This window comes from Carcharodon carcharias, chromosome 1 (assembly GCF_017639515.1).
Source record: "Carcharodon carcharias isolate sCarCar2 chromosome 1, sCarCar2.pri, whole genome shotgun sequence".
NCBI classification, from domain to species: Eukaryota; Metazoa; Chordata; class Chondrichthyes; order Lamniformes; family Lamnidae; genus Carcharodon; species Carcharodon carcharias.
Genome location: NC_054467.1, coordinates 29,053,669 through 29,073,560, shown reverse-complemented (window position 1 = coordinate 29,073,560; position 19,892 = coordinate 29,053,669). Strand labels below are relative to the sequence as shown.

Here is a 19,892-nt window from a genome sequence, read left to right as displayed (position 1 = left end):
CGCAATTAAATACATTGTTGGACTGAGAGTGTATTGCATAATGTTGATGACTGACTAATCCAATATTACTTCCACAGAGTCTTACTTAGGGACCTAGTAGGAATGGGGTTGACTGGAATTGTGATACCACCCTCGATGTGGCAGGGATTACAGTGGAATATAGTGTGCAGTATGTATACAGCATAAAAAATTGAGTTTAATTTAAGACAATAATAAATTTTATGGATCAGGCGAGAATTTTGCTCTCATAGTTAATGATGTCATCTGAAACGATTGCCACATTCCCGCCTTGCAATATATTCCTAGCTACCTGATATTCCAGATTCATAAACAGTCTGAGGTAGCACCAGTAAATCAAATCGGACATTGATCATTTCAACGTAACCTGAATGAAGCCTTTGTTGGATTGCTGCTGTGCTCACAATTACCGGGCAAAGGTCAAGAACGAAAAATGTAACTGAGTGACATTTGGATTTTTAAAAAAAACATAGATTATAAGTGCAATCAGGCAAATTGGTCCTGTGGTGTTTTATAAGATCATATGTGGGGGGAGAAATGTGTTTTCCTAGGAACACTGCCAGACCTGGGTATGTGCAAAATGTGTGGCCCCAGATGAATGCAGTTTTTGTTCAGTGGATGACTGATTAGTCCAATAATACTTCCACAGAGTCTTACTTAGGGATCTGGTAGGAATAGGGCTGACATGGTTCACAGACACTAGGTCAACCACCTTCAGGGATCAGCATTTGTGTGTTTTTTTTAAAAAATCGTTCCAAATGTAGCTGTTCTCCATTTATTTCCTAGCAGTGGGTTGACCATTTTCACCACTTGGCCTTATACTTCCTTGTTTTAAAGAAAGGAAATGCGTAACTAGCAATAGTTAGTGTTTGCATTCCCATTAAAAAATTATCCTTCTGTCCGTCTTTTTCATCAACCTAAATAAATGAAATCAATATTAACTAATTAATTGAATCAACTCTTCACTGTCAGCAATCTCATTCCTGAAAAATCTCAGAGAGCTACACTTATGGCAGGAAAAGCAATCTGTGTAATTTATTAGGCTGTGAGCAAAATGCTAACGTGCATATAAAATGAATAAATAAGCATAAATACATAACGCAATGCAATATGTGGCGTTATTATTTTTAATGCCCCATAGTTGAATATGATTTTTAAGATTCTGGCTTTACTGGTGAGAAGTTATAGGATGATAATGACAGTAATTATCACGCTTTAAACCATAACCTAATGCTGTTTGCCTGCTCTTTCAACTGTTGGTGCTATTAACCCTCTCAGTGCCCCGCTGAGTGCTCATGCTGTTGGACTCCTCTTCAGCATTCAATGCATAAAAACACAACAAAATTTGATCTATGGTACAAACTGGTCAATTCTTGGCTATTGATAAGTGAAAGAAAAAAATGGCCTTTCAAACTGGGCCTCACCCCCAATGAAAGGCAGGAGGATGAAGAGAAGTGTCAATCTTGAAAATTTATTTTTACAATTAGAAAAGGGCTAGAAAAAATAAAATTAGATTTGGCTGATAATAAAGAAATTCAAGTAAAAGGCATAAAGATAGGACAGAAAGAGAGAAAAATAACAGTAAGAGCAGAGTCATCAAAAATTGTTTTATTTGTTATGGGGTAATACGGGAATAATAAAGCTACTCCTGACTTTTGATTAATTTAGTTATTGTGAAATTAGTTTCCAATATAGGAACATGACGTAAAAATGAATTGAACAGTTTGATTGGACAATATGATTTGTTGCTATAGGTACGGTAGTAATCTTCCCCTCTTCCTTTTGCTAGAGGTGAACAAGGGTTTAGTCATCAATGGGATTTGTTAGTTTAAGCCCCCAAAGTGAGCACTATATATCAGATGCAGTTTGCTAAGGTTAAAAAGGGCCGTAATTAACCCATGTCGAACAAGGCCAACTTTTTTAAGTACAAAATAGAGAGCCCATAAAAACAACTGGGAGACTGGCCTGAAGTGCAGTATGATATTGAACCCACAAAGACTCTGATGTAATGAGCTACATGACTGTAACTGTGGCAGGAATTAGAATGCAACACATCATATCTGCGCACGTCAGTGTGGAGAGTGGAAAAAGGTGATCATCACTCCAGCTGGTGAGTGTTTGTGGGCATTGGGGTCGCCCATTAGATCCCTATTGATACAGTACTCTCAGACTTGCACATGAGGAATTCCACTGGGGCAAGGTACTGGAAGGTGACAAGCGCTGATCGAACCATACTCTAACATAAGGAAACACTTTCATTTGGGGAAGGAAGAAGGGATAAAGCTGGGGAAAAAAATAATGAAACCATGCTAAGACAGGGTATAAAATTAAATCCTCAGTGTTATTTTGTCGCAATTGATTGAAATTGTGAAAATATTACGGCCGCAAATGAGTGTATGTTCAGCTACAGTGTTCCACTTTTGATGCTTTAAGAAAATTAAACAGGAATGCTACACATTAATGTACTCAGCAAACAAAGGACAGGAAAGGCACAGCATTCCAATATTCATCTTTTCAAATTGAATTGGCCAATCTACAGTACTGATCCGCAGTAAACATTACCTTAAATGGCCGTGGCATGTCCGGACGCTTGTACCGCAAGTAGATCAGACCAGTTACTGCCAGTCCAATGAAGAGCCATCGGGCAAAGCTCAGGAAGTTCAATAGGCTGTAAATATCACTCATAAACAGCATGAGGATAGTTAAAGGGTACTGCAAAAGAAGAAAGTTTAAACAAATTTAAGACTGGAAGAGATTCAGCAGGATTTAGGATGAGATAAGACAAAACATTGTATTGGCAAGTTAAATTAAGATATTTTTCCAGTCTTAATCTCATTATCTTTTCACATATTAAAGATCTGAAATGCCCAAGGGTAATACAACCAATATAGAACAGAAGATAAGTGAAGCACATTCTCAGGTAGCAGAATTTCAAGTGTTAAGATTTATTCAGCATCATAAGTCCAAAGTACTGAAGCGTAGAGTGAAACATTGCTTGTGTTGTGAACTTCTTACCTTCCATTTCCTAACATTCATTCTCCACTTGTGAGCCCGTATTTTTAGGGATGATATTCCAACTGTCAATAAGCGTCTTCTCCCTTATCTATCTTGAGTCTTCCTTTATTAAAGAGCCAGTTTAAGGAATGCCTGCTCCCAGGCGGCCAGGTTGCCCAATGTGAATTGTATTCATATTAAGCAACCAATGGCCTTTAGGAACATAAGAACATTTGGATGAGGTATTGGCCATTCGGCCCCTTGAGCTTGCCCTACCATTCAATTAGATCACGGCTCAACTCGAATCAGAGGCCGGCAGCTCTTCCATTCTTCAGTACTCAGCAGCGCTACCAGGAAGATGGTGGCTGCTGCTGGTACAACACCCATCCGAGGTCTCAGATCAGATGATTGATCGCAGGAGGTGGTGGGGTTGGGGGTGGGGTGGGGGTCACAGTGTGGAGATCATGGAGGATGGGTAGTTGGCAGCAAGAGCAGGAAGATGACTCACAACTGGCACTCCCCCCCACCACGCCCCAAGCCATCCACTGCCCTCGGTCCTTTCCAATGCCGGGTCCCTTGATCAAGCACTGAGTGCATTTGAACAAGGCACCACTGCTCTGGGAGCCCACATTGTATTTGCTTGTCAGGCTCCCCACATGGTGAACCCCTGATTCAACTCTGGGTTAATACCAATGACAGCGGGATAAGGCCCTTAACTGGGCATTAATAATGGCCTCAATTGGTAGCAGGGCAGCCCCGGACCTAAGTGGGGTGGAGGCAGGAAGGTGGTGGGGTCCAACCTAATTAAATGCCCCTCCAACACCAAACTCCCATCGGGAGAGGGTACAAGATTCCGCTCCAGGTTTCTAATACCTTTTGTGTGTAAAACTGCTTCCTGATTTTGCTCCTGAAATCTATATGAGATTTTCAATTTAGTGCCAAAATAAATTTGTGCAGTATTCATTCTATTGGGTTGAGATACTTCAATTAATTTCCCACAGCACTCTAGCTAGCTAAGACAACCACCATACTTTCATTCTAGGTTAGTTAGCCAGCTTTCAAACCTAACTGTCAGAGTTGAAAGGCCAGCATCTAATTCGGTACAGCACGCATTTCTTTATATTCTTAGAAAATAAATTGGATATAATTCATTTGTATTACTGGGCTACAGTTTTCTATGATTCTAGAATCAAGTGCGAGGTGCGGGATATATTCTCCAACACAAAGCAGCAACACTAAACAACCCGTAATGGTGGCACTAACCATCAGAACAGTCACTTTGGGTCTGGTTACAGGTGAACGTCTTCCACGCCTAACCAGAAAGATCATTCCCTGTGGTTGTTGGTCACAAGATTGTGCCATTGTCCTATTGTTGCTGAATCTGGCATCCAGTATAAATGAGCCATTTCAGTGCCAGTGAAAACAGATTGAATTATGAAAGGTACATCTTGCTTTCTTTCAAAAAAAAACATGCTCTTGGTACTTATATATTTTTCACATTTTCTCTATTCCAGCTTTGCCAAGTACATGCAAATTCAACGAAAAACACTAACCCCCAGTTCGTAATAGAGAGCTTAAGGGCTGGATTTTCAAAACAGGGCTTGGAATCTGACATTCAGATTAAGTTCTGGGTCCCGACCCCAAGCCTTGACTGTGTTGCTCCTGCCACACCGCTTTGAAACGTTAATGGCCAAATTCGGCAGGAGGCGAGCTCAGTGTTCAATTAGTGGGGCTCAGTCTCCTGAGGAGGTGGGAGCTGCCTGCACAGCATAGGTGGCAAAGATAGGTGGCAGTCATGATGCGGCTGCCTTGCCAAGAGAGCCAACAGCATAAACGCTTAAGAAAGCGTCCAAACAACCAGATCAGAGGTAATGTGTGCAATACAACGCAAGATCTCCCAGGGCCCGATAATTTTCAGTTCATAAACAACGCTTTCTCTTCAACCCAACTTGAATCTGATAGCTGTGTACTAACGTAGTCCAGACTTATGGGTTCGCTGAATTCACCATTGAAAATTTCAGTCACAATATCCCCCCCCCACCCCTACCGGCCTAGTAACAAGTTCCAAAAGGAGCTTAATGGGTCCTTAATTGGAGGTGGGTGGATTCCCCATTCCCTCGCCCCCTGCCCCCTGACCCCCGCCCTCACTTTGAAAATTGGAGTGTGTCCTGAAGGCTTTGGGATTCAGAGATGCCCTCCCGGACTGTGATTTTTAAAATCGCACTCTCACCCATTCCCAACCTCTCCGGCAAGTGAAAATCCAGCCCAATATTTCTGCATAAGAAGTCATATTGTGATGTGAAATTGACAACTAAGAGGTTGGAAGTCAGATGAATACACACTTAAATGACTGGAGATGCTTTCTTACCAACACAATAACAGCTGGAAGAGGCGTATGCTTACGAACATGGATCATGGACAGGATTTCAGGAAGATGACCCTCTCGCGAAGCAACATAAAACATTCTATTTGATTAAAGAGATACAACAGATTATGTTCTCTGTTAACTAGCAAATACCAATGCAATATCTAAGAGTCTGCACAGATTATTAGTGACATTCTGAGCTCTCTTTTTAAAGCAACTATTGGTCTCCAGGCTTTAACAAGTTTAGCTTAAATATGTCACATGCAATCTCCTTCGCCTCAGCCACCTCATTTATTTCTGAGTAATATACAACAAATAACTCAGTCTGCAATAAATTCGATCATTTTTTTCAGCTGCTTATAAATGGAGGAATTTTATTTAGTACTTCAGGAGAGATTCTAATGTGATTTGATTGACTCCACCAGGGAAAAAAACAACTGATTTCCCCTTTGTCCTGCTGCTACTTTTATAACATTATTGGATATTGTTAAAGGAGGAGGTTTTCCCACTAAAGGATGCCAATAGAAGATAATCAAAGTGCGAGGGATGTTACAGCTAACTTATTTAGTCAGATTATTATGCATGAGAAGCTACACTGGATGCCATGAGTAAAAGGGCCATTGTCAGAAAAGTGACAGTGAAACTCTTCAGCATCTGGTTTAGAAGCTTAATAGATTGTATGGTTGCCTTTTTAAGCTGGATTTTAAAGTTGGCAGTGAGGCCAATTAACCTGCCCTTGTCACACCCCTGGCTGTGATTGGCCAAATCAGCACAGGTTGCAGTTGAAACTAGAGATCATCCTATTCCGCACGTCCACTCACCATAAAAATGCACCAAATGATCAGGGCAATGTAATATACATTCTTAACTGACAGGGAAAATACCAAATACTTTCTTAAAAAATGTTTTCTTAGTTTCTTTTTATATGTGACAGTTGCTCCTCGATATGAAGATATGTCAAGATATCATATAAAGACTGGTCCCTTTATTTGAATTCATTTTTCTTGGCAAGCAATGCTTCTTTATCTTAACAAAATCTGCAATAAATTTAAGGTCTGCTCCTGCATACCCCTTAAAGGGAGCATTGGTTGTGCACGGTCTGTTCATTGCACCACATGGTATGTCCTGGGTTGGTGCATTGACATGCATCCACAAAATTTAGAGGGAAAATCGGAGGCAACCAAATTCTTTGCAAAGCTTATGCCTACATAGAAGGGACCATAATATTTGATTAATGTAGATTTTGAACTTACAGCAATAAAACATTTTACAGTACCTCTACAGTTTGGTCAGTAATTGATGTAATTGGTAAATTTTGCATATTTTTTATAGATGGAAGAGCATATTCTGCACAAAGCTAACACTTGCAAATGTTAATCCATTATTAAAATATTTTAAGTTAATCTTTAAAGAAATTAATGTTTACCAGACTGGACTACTGTGAAAACTGAATGACAATGGATCCCTTGTCATTGAGATTCAAATTGTTTCTCAGCAGAATGTGAAGTGTATCGCTGTACCACCCTCACATTGGCCGCATATCTAATTTGAATACTTTACTGTCTAATGTTCATCAGATAATTGTGAAATCAGCAGAAAAGCTATTTTGTAAAACTGCTTGAATACTCACTCAGAATCTTGATTTTACAATTACTAAATCACATTTGCATACCTTTGCATAACAGTTTGACCCTGGTACAATCTAAGCTTCAGAAATTTGAAGATTGTTTGAAATCTTTTAGCTGTGCAAATAGGGACATTTGTTAGGCTTTTTCACATTTTTACTCTGAAACAATAATTGATATTTTGTAGCAAAACAGCGAGTAAACTGTGAACCAAACTGACAATAATAAATTTGGATTGCTGTCATTGGAAGTTGCCAGCTTGACAGATAATTCCGTACCACAACACATGTAGAATTGAAGCATGATTCATATTGGGCTATTGTCATGGAACTTCCAAACTGACAACCAAGAGTGGCAGAATCTTAGCATGGGAATAAGATAAATTCCCATTCTCTTGTCCCAGACACAAGTAGTGGAGGGGATGGAATAATTGGAGAGGCTAAAGTTTCAGGCAGAGAATAGTAACAAATGGGCAATTAAACAAACATATTACCATGATGATAAATAGCGATTGTAAACCATTAAACTGTTAAGTACATAAATCCTGATATTCTGCATGACTAATCACTAGGCTGAAAATGGCCTTTAACTTAGTTTTTTTTTAGGGCTTCTGCTTGGTCTTTTGAATGGCTGAAATGTTCGTAACCATAGAATTCCAGGGTCATATAATTTTAAAGAAATGTTATTTTTAAGTATAATATTGTACAATGGACATAGATTCCAATTACTTTAAAGTATAGTAAGTCCTCACTTAAAGTTGTGGTTGCATTCCTGAAAATCACGACCTTAAGTGAAACAACTTTAAATGAGTCATAGGTTCCCATAGGAATCAGATTTAAAGCCAGAGTTAAGTTCCTTCGGACATTACTTGCCAAGAAAAAAAAATGTACATTTTGAAATACTGTATCATACATGTGCGGCACTGTGCATTCCTAGCTGGAATAATTTGCAAAATAAATACATCGCAGAGGATAAAAGAAATACAATATAAAATACAATTAAATTCTTTAAAAAAATTATAGCACTTACCTCAGCACACAGCACTTTTAGATTGACAAGGCTCCATCTAGTGACAGAAGTTGGTCAGTGCAGGTAGCAGCTGAAGTCCTGACATTTTATATTCTTTCACAGGGTATGGGTGTTGCTGGCTAGGCCAGCACTTATTGCCCATCCCTAACTGCCCTTGAGAAGGTGGTGCTAAGCTGCCTTTTTGACTCAATGTAGTCCATGTGGTATGGATACACCCATAGTGCTGTTAGGAAGGGAGTTCCAGGATTTTGACCCAGCGACAATGAAGAAACAGTGATATATTTCCAGGTCAGGATGATGTGTGGCTTGGAGGATAACTTGCATGTGGTAGTGTTCCCATGCATCTGCTGCCCTTGTCCTTCTTGTTGGTAGGGGCCGTGGGTTTGGAAGGCGCTGTCAAAAGATCCTTGGTGAGTTGCTGCAGCACATCTTGTAGATTGTACACACTGCTGCCACTGTGTGTCAGTGGTGGACAGAGCGAATGCTGAAGGTGGTGGATGGAATGCTAATCAAGCGGGCTACTTTGTCCTGGATGGTGTCGAGCTTCTTGAGTGTTGTGGGAGCTGCACTCTTCCGCGCAAGTAGAGAGAATTCCATCACACTCCTGACTCGTGTTTTTTATATGGTGGACAGGCTTTGGGGAGTCAGTACGTGAGTTACTTGGAACAGTATTTATATGGCTGTTCAAGTTACGTTTCTGGTCAATGGTAACCTCCGGAATGTTGATTGTGACTAATGTCACCTCTGCCACTAAATGGAGCCCAGGATTTCAGTGCGAGTTCAGAAGGAAACCCAGAGGTCAGGAGCCAGAAACTGGAAGCTGCTGAAGAACAGACCCCGAGGGCTAAGGTAAGAACAGAGGCCGTGAGGCAAGAGTGAGAGTCAGGAAGGCCGGGAGTGGAATGGAGTGGCACTCTAGGCAAAGGCGAAGCGGGAAATGTTGTGTGAGCTGACAGGCCACAGAAGAGGAAGCCTGTGGCAGACAATGTTAAAGTGAAACTGGCAACTTTAAATGGATATACTGATGCTACTTCATTAATGACGTTAAAATGAAACAATGTTAAGTGAGTCGATGTTAAGCAAGAACTTATTGTGTGCATGAAGCGAAATTTTGTGAAGTGGTTCATTTGTTTCTGTGAGCATAAAAAATGTCTTCTTCACTCTTAATTTATGGGTTTACATTGGTTCTTTCCTGCTCTTCTGACACATTTACAAAACCTGTAAATGAACTGATTTCTTACCTGGCAACTGCAAAGATGCCTCCATTCATAGAACCAAAACAGGAGAGAGCGACAAAAATTGGCACAGCTATTGAGAACTTGCCCATCAATCGCTCTGCAAAGGTCTAAACAATCAGATTGCAGTTAAAATCAATCCTACACTGTTAATGGCTTAACTAGTTATATTAATGCTCATGTCTGGATTTAAATTTTCATTTCCATGTAAACAAGAATAAGAAAAACAGCAAGTGGAAGCAAAAAAACCAACAAACCATAGTGCTGCTGAAATTTAGCGAAGGTATTCCTAATCTCTCATTGCAACTCTGCAGTGAAACCCACCATCAAATCATCAAATGGCCAAAACATGAGAGATTGACTACCTTAATCAAAATGGCCGTCCATTCCCTGAAGACAGATCAGTAAACTTATGCTGTCACTTTTCTAACTTTAGGCCTGGGAAGCCCCTTTCAGAAGGACAAGGCACCTTTCTGACATCTCAGTGGGTGTGCATCTCTGCTGCACCACTACTGGCACTGGCAAAGCCTTTGAACATTTAAATGACCCCACCCTGGCAGCCAGAGGCAGGACAGCAGGTGAGCTCCTGTCCCTCTGCACTTCCACCTCCTGATCTACAGAATTGTCACTGATTTATCTATAGAAATGAGTGAAGGCAGATCTGTGGTCTAAATAAAACTCTATGGGCGGAATCTTCCATTTATGAGACTAAGTGCGGGTGGCGGGCAGTTTCGGTGGTGCCCACCCCGCTGGCCGGAATGGCGGGAATGGGCTTGGAGGTTCAATAATTATGCACAGATGAGCATCGGGTCGCATCGCCTGGTGGGTCGAGAGCTGAATCGTCCGCCCGGCATCAGGTGGCGGGTTCGAATGTCCGGGCGCCAGGCTTAACAGCCAGACCAACGCATTATCTCACTTTCTCCAGCCCACCTGTCTTGCGGGCATGTGCAGAGATGTCTCACAGCCAGAAGAGGAAGGCCAAGAGCCTCAAGAAAGAAGCAGCACTCCACTTCACCCACCAGGCCTTGAACAGAGGGATGCAGGTATACAGGCAAGCCCTGCATCCCAGGGATGGCTGCAGGAAATTCAGCAGCCTCACCTCTTTGCCCTTGGAGGCTGTCGCAGCAAGTCAGCGCAACTGCGCACGAGATGCCACCCAGTGCATGAAGAGGATGAATGATCTTATCCGCTCCGCCAGGGTAAGTCATCCTTCAACACCCTCCAATATCAAATTCTCATCATGGCATCATGCACTCAAATGGCTACTCTCTTCGGGCATTTCACACAAGCATTAGCGGGGGACACATACCAACACTCATTCTCTCACTGAGACTTTCATATCACCACCATTCCATCTGTCATGTTGTTCAAACTCCATCCTCTGCCCTTCTGGGGATGGCTCACCACACACACAGGGAACGTGCATCTCACCCAACCTCTGCTCCACCCCTTCTCATCACGTGCCTTTTTTTTGTCTTCATACAGGCCAAGCTGGCACACAGCAGGCGAGAGAGAGTGCAGACTGGGGGGGTGGGCGGCCGGCACCATTTCTCTCCGTGAGTTTGAGGAGGCTGCAGCTGAGCTGGTTGGGGAGGACAGGGATAGTTCCTAGCAACCCAGACCACAGCTCCATCATTTCATCAAGTCCTGACACTCACAGTGACTCACCTGCAGCCTTATATAGCTCATGCCCATCAACTGAAAACCTATTTTCTATTCTCTAGGCACCAGCAGATTGAGGCCCCCAAGCTAGTCCAGCACCAGAGTGAGCCCACAGACCACATCTGAAGAGGAAGCTCTGGAAGAACTGTCATGGCACTCACACGCACCCTCGACCAGTTCAGAGACACACATGTTGGGGGGGGGTGGCACAGCTGCAGGTTAGGCGTGGGCTCACTTTCTCACGTCCCCACAGTAGTCAGAAGCAGGGACAGCCCCGGTCTCAGGCACCCACAGGGTTGATGGAGACTAGCCACCTGCTTGGTCCGAGTCCGAGCCTCTGGGAGCGGCTGGCAACTCAATGCTGGCGATGCAACGATAGGCGGTGGAACGTCAGGCAGAGGTTCAATAGTCACTCAACAGGCTAGAGCGAATGATGGAGGAGTCCGTCCGCATTCTGTCTGATGTCGTGGCTCCAACATGCAAGCACCTCATGGTCACCGAGGGAAGGCTGGCAGCCATCATTGAGACCTTGGTCCAGCAGGGGGTGCCAGATTTGCACTCCATGGCCACACACCCTGGTGGGCACCATCAGGATGTGGGTGATGTGGGGACTATCACTGAGTGGGAGGATGGCTGAACCTCGAAATAAGAGGATTCCAATGTACAAAAGCACAACGCCTTCAGTTGACAAAACATTCACATAACCATCAAATGTATTCAGAAAAGTGACATCCCTCTGGGTGGACCATCTCCTGAGGAATCAAGGCGGGGCCCACGGGCACCCACAGGGAGGATGAGCTTCAGTCAGACACCCTGGGGGCCTCCTCTCAGGACACTCCAAGGGTGTGCAGCCGCTCACAGCCCCCTCTGCCTGCGACCCGACCCCATCCACTCCAGCTTCTCAGGCTGCCCAGGGCGCTTCGGCCCCTGAGCAGGAGGCCCTTTTCTAGGCCTCAGGCCACCAGAGGATGTCCACCAAGGTCATCTCAGACATCAGGACGTAGCAGTCAGCAGGCTGTCTCTACCTCTGCTGTGGATATCAGGGCTGCACCCAGGCGTAGTAGTAGAGTTAGGAAACCTAAGAAAAATTGATGTCACTTTTGGGTCAAGGGTGTGCTAGACATGTAAAGAAATTGCTCTTTTCTGAATACATTGGATGGTTAAGTGAATGTTTTGTCAACTGAAGGCGTCGTACTTTTGTACAGTGGAATCCTCTTATTTCGAGTTTCAGCCATCCTCCCACTCAGCAATAGTGTCCCACTGTGAGATTCACATTGCTGTGATGTCAACCTCAGTTGAACTAGTCTCCGCACCCTTGTGTGATGTCAGGGGGAGGTGTTTAAATCTTTATTTGAAGTGTGTGATATAAACATTTTTAACCCTCCTTCCTCAAGGAACACCATTGAGCAAGGGCAACTCATCAGCATTTATAATTGAGCGGCATTTGTGTCTCCTCAGTGGTAGTGGCAGAAGAAAAGACATGCACGGGAGGAGGCAATCCCTAGGCATGTCCATATGTCAGTCACAGCAGTGTTTGCATCATTAGATGGCGGAGAAGGTTTCAAGTCTTGTCCTGCGTTGCTCTTGTTCCTCAGTGGACTCTCGGTTCCCAGAGTGTGCTCGCTCACAGGGTCTCACAGACCAAAGCATAGATCATGGCCTGGCGATTCATGAGGCCAGAACATGCAAGTGTGAATGCAGGACTTGTTCTCGCTGCAAGTGGTTGGACATCCCCTGAGATGAGGGCTGGGAGAGATGTGGCCATATTCCCTCACTTGACTGTACTCTTCCTGGAACCTGTCAGCAATTAGTGTATCACAGGCATGTCTCTCACGTCTCCCACACACTCACACTGACTCTCAGGGGCCTCCTGAGGTGACTGGGCATCCAGATCTTTGTTTTCTGAGGAGCTCTCGTCCTCCTCCACTTCATCCTCTGGCAAGGGGTCACCTCTCCTCATAGCCAGATTGTGAAGGGCGCAGCACACTGTGATGATACGGGAAACTCCAACGGGAGTGTATTGGAGTGAGCCATCCGAGTGGTCCAAGCATCTGAAGTGCATCTTCAGAAGCCCTATGTTCTGCTCTATGAGGGAGCATGTGGAGCTGTGAGCAGCACTGTACCTCTCCTAAGAATGATTCTGAGGGCAATGCACCAGTGTCATCAGCCAGCGTTTCAGTGGGTACCCCTTATCCCCTAGCAGACATCCCTGCAGATGTAATGGCCCCTCAAAAATTTCAGGTACCTGGGAGTGACTTAGGATGTAGGAGTCATGGCAACTCCCAGGGTACCATGCACAAAGGTGCAGTCTGTGCTTCCAGTGATCACACAGCAGTTGTACATTGATGGAATGGTAGCCCTTGTGGTTTATAAACATTAGGGGCTGCTGCCATGGAGCCTGTATAGCCACATGGGTGCAGACTATTGCATCCTGCACTCATGGAAAGCCTGAGATGGTGGTGGAGCCGGTTAACCTCGCAGCCTGGCTATCTTGGTCCAGAGCAAACCTGACATAATGATGGGCCTTCCTGTAAAGGGTATCTCTGACCTCCTTTACGAATTGATGTGTTGCGGACTGAGACATGCCACACAGGTCCCCCGCTGATCCCTGGAAATGCCCAGGGGCAAAGAAATTGAGCACTGTGGCCACCTTCAAAGCCATTGGCATGGGGATACCCTCCAACTCCATGTGGCCTCAGGTCTTCACAAAGAACGTGGCATATGTGACGTACCAGAGCTCAAGACAAGCACGGACGTGCATGGCAGTGCCTCTTGCTCATTTGTAAATAGGAGACTCTTGGATGATAAACCCTAGGTCTGGTGAGTCACCTCCATTGTCCGGGTCTGTCTTCCTGACCCTCCTGTTTGTGCTGTGGTTCTGCTTGACCATGTCCCTCCTGCTGGAGCTGTGCACAGAGTTGCCTCTCCCTCCTTTGCTTCCTCCATTGCATTAGGACCCAGACAAAGGCAGCATTGAGCCCTGGATCCATATGTGCTTTTGCCTTCTCTCTGAATGGAAACATTAAAGACATTAATGATTCAAGGGGAAAGAAAGCCCCTTCATCAGAAGATGCAATGTATGGAAACTGTAAGGGTCCATAGTTTTTCCTGCCCAACTTGCATGGTGGCTGATGCCGCCTTGTCCCTGAGACAGTAGCACACACATCGAGGTGACCAAGATGGTATCGCAGATATGTAACATCTTAAGCCCTGCGTGGGATGCTACTGTTTAATTGAGATGAGTGACCCAACCTAGCTCTGTGCTCCAATCTCTGATGTGGCATATTAATGACCAATCAGTTTTTTAATTCATTTATGGGATGTGCCTTCTTGAACCGCTGCGGTCCATGTGGTGTAGGCACACCCACAGTGCAGTTAGGGAGGGAGTTCCAGGATTTTGACCCAGCGACAGTGAAGGAATGGTGATACATTTCCAAGTCAGGATGGTGAGTGGCTTGGAGGGGAACTTCCAGGTGGTGGTGTTCCCATGTGTCTGCTGTGAGTGGATGCCCCTTGGCTCATTAGGAGTGTCAAATCTGATGAGCACGTGACAGGCCTTCATTAATGGAATGCCATATATGATACAGCTGTGCCTCCTTCACTATTGCCTGCATTCCCAAATTCTAACTTCCTATGTGTTACTCTTGAGATTCAGCAACTGTGATGTGAAGCCACTGAGTTCTGAGTAGCCCTTTAACAGTGCTAATGAAGCCATTGGCTTTCAGTGGCTTTCATCGCAAGGAGATCTTCTTACTTTCTTTCTAAGCAGACTCCTGTTCACTCCTGCGGCAACAAAAAGTTAGAGGGTGACCCCCTGTTATTCGCCCTTCCCCCTCCCTGCCATTCCATAATCTTCCCTCCCCGTTGCCCACTTGGTGTTCATCAACCCGACCCTCGCCTCCCAGCCCACACCCGGTTGAAGGGCTAGTTTCTGAAAGTGGAGGCCTGCATGAGTACCAGAGCACAATGGTGTTCTTCGGGGCAATGTAGGCAAAGAGAAGGAGCAGACCAACCCTACAGCCCCAGCAGTGCGGTGTTCATCTCAACAAGACCGGTGCAGAGCTATGGCAGGTAGGCTGTGTATGTTGCACTCGCCTCGAATTTACCAGTGAACTGAGGTCCGACTTGTGCAGGCCACCCCTTTCCAAATGGGTTTGAGGCTGACGTGATTTCCCACGGGTGTGACGCAAGATTGAAAGGTGTGACAAGATTTCAATGAGCAGCTGTTTCAATGAGCATTCATGAGATGTTAATGAATCAAAATGGCGTTCGCACCACTAGTCGGGGGCTATCTGACCTGCCATAAACGCACCATCGGGAGAATTGCAAGCCCTTTTTACAACGGTGAATTTCTGACTTTTTTTGCCTGCCATTGGATTCTCCGCTCCCACCCACTATGAAACCTGCCATGGGCGGGATGGAAAAGCTCCACTCTATATATATATCTACCTGCATACCAGTTTATTAATCTCAAAAAGTATCAATTAACAGCTGTACACTTAATAAGTATGCTCTTCGCTAAAACACACTTCAAAAATATAAACTAAGGAACAATATATTTTGCAAATATTGCTGGCAATCATACACTGAACGGGTGCATATTTTTTAATACATAAACACTTAGTAAGTTTATACTTAATAAGTCCAGTCTCAACAGTACCAGTGTACACATTCAGCATGCTTAACAGGAACATCTTTAAATACAGATTATTTTAGAAAGGTTCTCTGGGAGTTTTCCTGGCCTCCTGTTATAACGTCCACCGGAGACAGGCCAAAACCTCGAAAATAAATGGCGAAATCTCAGCATGTGCTGCTTAAGCGCATAGATTTGGTTGGAAGCATAATGACCACGCTGACCATGGACCAATTAACCCATCTTTATCTTTACAAATGCAAAGTGGTTGCTTTTCTTTTAGCACTTCCCTCCCTTCTCCTGATAATGCTGAATTGCTGCTCAGGCAGTGAGACCAATCCTTAATGCTATCAAGAATGCAGTCATCAGACACAGCATGAACTGGGGATCAAGCCTGTAACTTTCCTGATCTGTAGAGTTCAGCTAGTCAATGGAAAAATTGGCTGCGCAATTGTGGAGATTTGTCTATTGGCTGTTTACATAGACAAATACCACACTGGTCTCTAACTAAATGTCATCCTTTAAAAGCTGTTAATCTATTATTATAAATGTGTAAACATCAGTACATATATATTTATATAAATAAATAGTCTGTAAAAGACTGTATAATTGATTCCTTCAGTGAAGAAGGCTCGATTATCTTATGTGATGAAATTCCAAGTGATTTATTAAGGTAATTCTTGTGAGTGTAATAAATTCTGTATTTGAGAGCTGATTGTTGAGTATTCGTTTCATGCTATTTATGTAGAATATTTCCTTTACCATCCTGAAGATCTCCTGAGTAGGGACAAAATATTAAATTCACAGGACTGCATTGGCCCAAAATAGAACATAGTGCAACACAGAATAATAAACTGGGAAGCTTCTTTTTCCCCTAAATTGGACCTTGTCAGCCATGCCACAGAATATCAAAGTACTTCTGTGAGCTAGGCAGCCAAATGTCCCGTCACCTTTGTGACCAGGCTTCAATCCACTCCAGGATATGCAACAGACGTCTCCTCTCTGTACTAGTTATAAAGATAGAACATTAGGGCAGTTTCAAACTAGTCCCAAGTGGGCTTGAGAGCACGGTCAAAGCTGTCTGCATTTCAGCAGTGCGTAACAAGCAATTTTATTTAGTGAGGGCATAAGGGGTATGTGAAATGGAAAAGTTCACACTGGTGCATAAGGTGCTCCTTTGGATTGCAGTTAAATTCATGCTTAGAGTGGAGGGAGTTTTACTCTGCTTCAAATCCCTGATATACCTGACCTGGATGAGCTTAATGCTGATAGAGGGGACAAAAGATCGAAAGAGTACACACGTCTTTCATTTTGATGAGCACGTTATTCACAACAACCAATAAAATCTTCTTATAGAAATAGAATATTAATGAAATGGATGAACTTTATCTTTGGGGAGTAAGTTAAATTGTACCTTCTTTCCTTCCTCTCCTTAGGTCACCCCGTGCTGCATACCCAAAAGGAAAAGAAAACAGCTTGGACCAGTTCTCTTATTTCCCAGTTTTACTGGTGTTCCATTTTAGGTTATACAAGACCAGTTTGGACCAGTACTCTTACTTCCCAGTTTTTACTGTTTTTTCCTTCTGGGTATGCAGCATGGGGTGACCTAAAGAGAGGAAGGGAAGAATGTATAATTTAACTTACTCCCCAGAGATAAAGTTCATCCATTTCATTAATATTTTAAACAAAATCAAAAATACCTGGAAAAACTCAGCAGGTCTGGCAGCATCTGCGGAGAGGAACACAGTTAACGTTTCGAGTCCGAATGACTCTTCAACAGAACTAAGGAAAAGTAGAAGAGAGGTGAAATATAAGCGGACTTGAAACGTTAGCTGTGTTCCTCTCCGCAGATGCTGCCAGACCTGCTGAGTTTTTCCAGGTATTTTTGTTTTTGTTTTGGATTTCCAGCCTCCACAGTTTTTTGCTTTTTTCATTAATATTCTACTTCTATAAGAAGATTTTTTTTGGTCATTGTGAATGACATGCTCATCAAAATGAAAGACATGTGTACTCTTTCTATCTTTTGTCTGTTGGAGTGAGTAGGGGCCAGAGTAGCAGTGGATCATTCAGTAATCTTTTGCCTGGAAAGAATTGAGTGATGATCCTTTCTCCAGCTTAGTGCTTTCCCCTAATAATGACGGAGTTGATTTTGAGAACTCAAGAGCATTGACATTATACCCTCTGTGTATCACACCGGCATTTTGTAGCTGCAGTGTGCTCTGCATATAAATGAATTCATCTCCTTGGACAATACATGGAGAGCTTATGTGTGCACTTTTTACTGCAGGGCTGCTTATTGTACACTGGGAAATATTTAGGTTGGGTGGGAGACACCAGGGATATGGAAGGCAAGTGTGCTAAGGCTGTTGGAGGCTGGAATTTGTTTTAAAGCCATGTGGCCTGCCCTTCAACATAAATCCCAAAAATGCTTGCTCAGTGCTCCAGCTGGATTAAAATCATGGGCCCATTGAGCATAGCGTCCAACTTGGTGCAGGCGATGATAGCCTTTGTACTTGCTATCTGCAATGGGTTACACTGCAAGTTACAGGCCTCATGTTTCTTCACTTGTGGTACAGGGAATAGGTGCCTGTTGTGCTTCAGCTCACTGGGCGCCCACTGTTGTAGAATCCACCTGTAAATGTGACATATCACTCCTTCTGGCCATGTCAACCAAACTATTCTCATGATCGCAATGGGGGTGGGTTTTTAATTTACTTGATATCATCCTTCCAGAGTACCAACTCTATTTTCAGAGTATTTCCTCCCACCTCATTCACACGGTACCTTGAACTGCAGGCTGTGTTAGCAACCCATAATACTGCAGAAAACATGGAAGATTGATCGCTAATATTTTGCATATGGTCTTATTTAACTAAGTCAGCTTCTGTCTGTATTTGAAGAGAATTTCAGAAAATTGTTGGTAATCCAGTTTGTTTGTAACCATTTGTAAACTGAAGTGTACTCTACATTTCAAAATACTATCAGGCTCTTTCACATAAATTTCATCCATTAAAGTCTATATTACTCACCACAGCTACTGCTTCAGAGGCCAAAAGCTCCTCAGGACTCATTACGGCAAAATAGGCCACATTTGTTAATACGTATCCAACTGTGACAACTGCCATTGATATGCAGATAGCAAGAGGTATATTTCTGAAACAAAATATAATGTTGAGCGTTTTTTAATAGCAGAATATTCTAAAGCCCTGCAATACAAAAACATGCTTTTTCTAGCAAGTGTTGTTGCATTGTGTTTAATTATCAGAAAACATTATATTTTAATGTATAGGGTATAATTAAATATCCTGTGCATAACAGATGTTTATGCTATTAATCTGTGTCAATTGTATTGTACTTGTAATTTTGTGTATTCTGCCATAATGTAATGAGTAATATGTAATAATAAGTAATATCTTATAATTATTTTATGTTCAATTATTTTATAATTAGTTATGTGTTCAAATACACAATTATTATTAATCTTGTTCAGTTGTTCTATAACCATATTCGACTTATTTAGTTATAGTGTGATCATCATGTGAATTCAGCTGTACTGTTATAATTTTAATAGTGCTCAGTTGTATTGCAACCATTGTTATGTGTTATGTATTATGCATTTAGTGTATTCACATGTATTATAAACAATTGCCTTTAATTGCTCTGTTATCATAACGGTTGTTCAGTTGCGATGAAATTACGGATTGCCGGACGGGTGGGGTATCATGTGTGAACTGCTGTTCGAACAAATGACTTGTCGAATGTTCTGTTGGGTGCACTGAGCCTGGTTTTAAAGCTTGTATTTTTTTGGACCAGACCCAAACTGAAAGGAAAACTGAACCTTCAGCTTTCTAGGGAGATAAAACTAAAACTGAATCTGAAGCTGGGTGAAACCAGATAAAAGACACAGGGCCCTCTGAGCTCGGATCACCCAGTGGTACAGTGCATGCAGGTTGAAGAACACGAAGGCTAGATCCAGGACCTGGCAATAGACAAACACCGGGATTGCTGCAGTTGTTTCTGTCCCTTGAAGTAATTGACTACCTGGCCATACAGTGCACAGGGTTGTCACTGAGGGTTTGGACATAGGTAATGCTGGTGGATCCACATCAACAAGATTGTCATGAACAGAGCCAAGGAGGTTCTGGAAAAGTATGTCACTGTGGTAATGAGACCGCTTGTGGAACTTGGGCTGGTTGTGAGCTGCTGTTGATGAGAATTAGTGGCTAAATCCTCAGAAAGGAGCTGGAATTCCAACTACTGAAGATGAGAGCTTTGAGAGACTTTGTAGTTGAAACTGGTGCCATATATGCTGAGTAAAATGCACAGTTAAC

At 43.1% G+C, this 19,892-nt stretch overlaps 1 protein-coding gene across 1 annotated transcript in view; it reads right to left on the bottom strand.

The window, feature by feature from the left end:
• The window catches only part of slc7a11 (solute carrier family 7 member 11), a 210,419-nt gene that overhangs the window by 39,443 nt on the left and 151,084 nt on the right, over window positions 1-19,892 (bottom strand). Inside the window, exons 7-10 of the mRNA XM_041195655.1 lie at window positions 18,591-18,714; window positions 9,273-9,376; window positions 5,381-5,477; window positions 2,581-2,730 (exon numbers count right to left, since the gene is read on the bottom strand). Coding sequence (XP_041051589.1) covers window positions 2,581-2,730; window positions 5,381-5,477; window positions 9,273-9,376; window positions 18,591-18,714 — 475 coding nt within the window. The remainder of the gene's footprint in view (window positions 1-2,580; window positions 2,731-5,380; window positions 5,478-9,272; window positions 9,377-18,590; window positions 18,715-19,892) is intronic.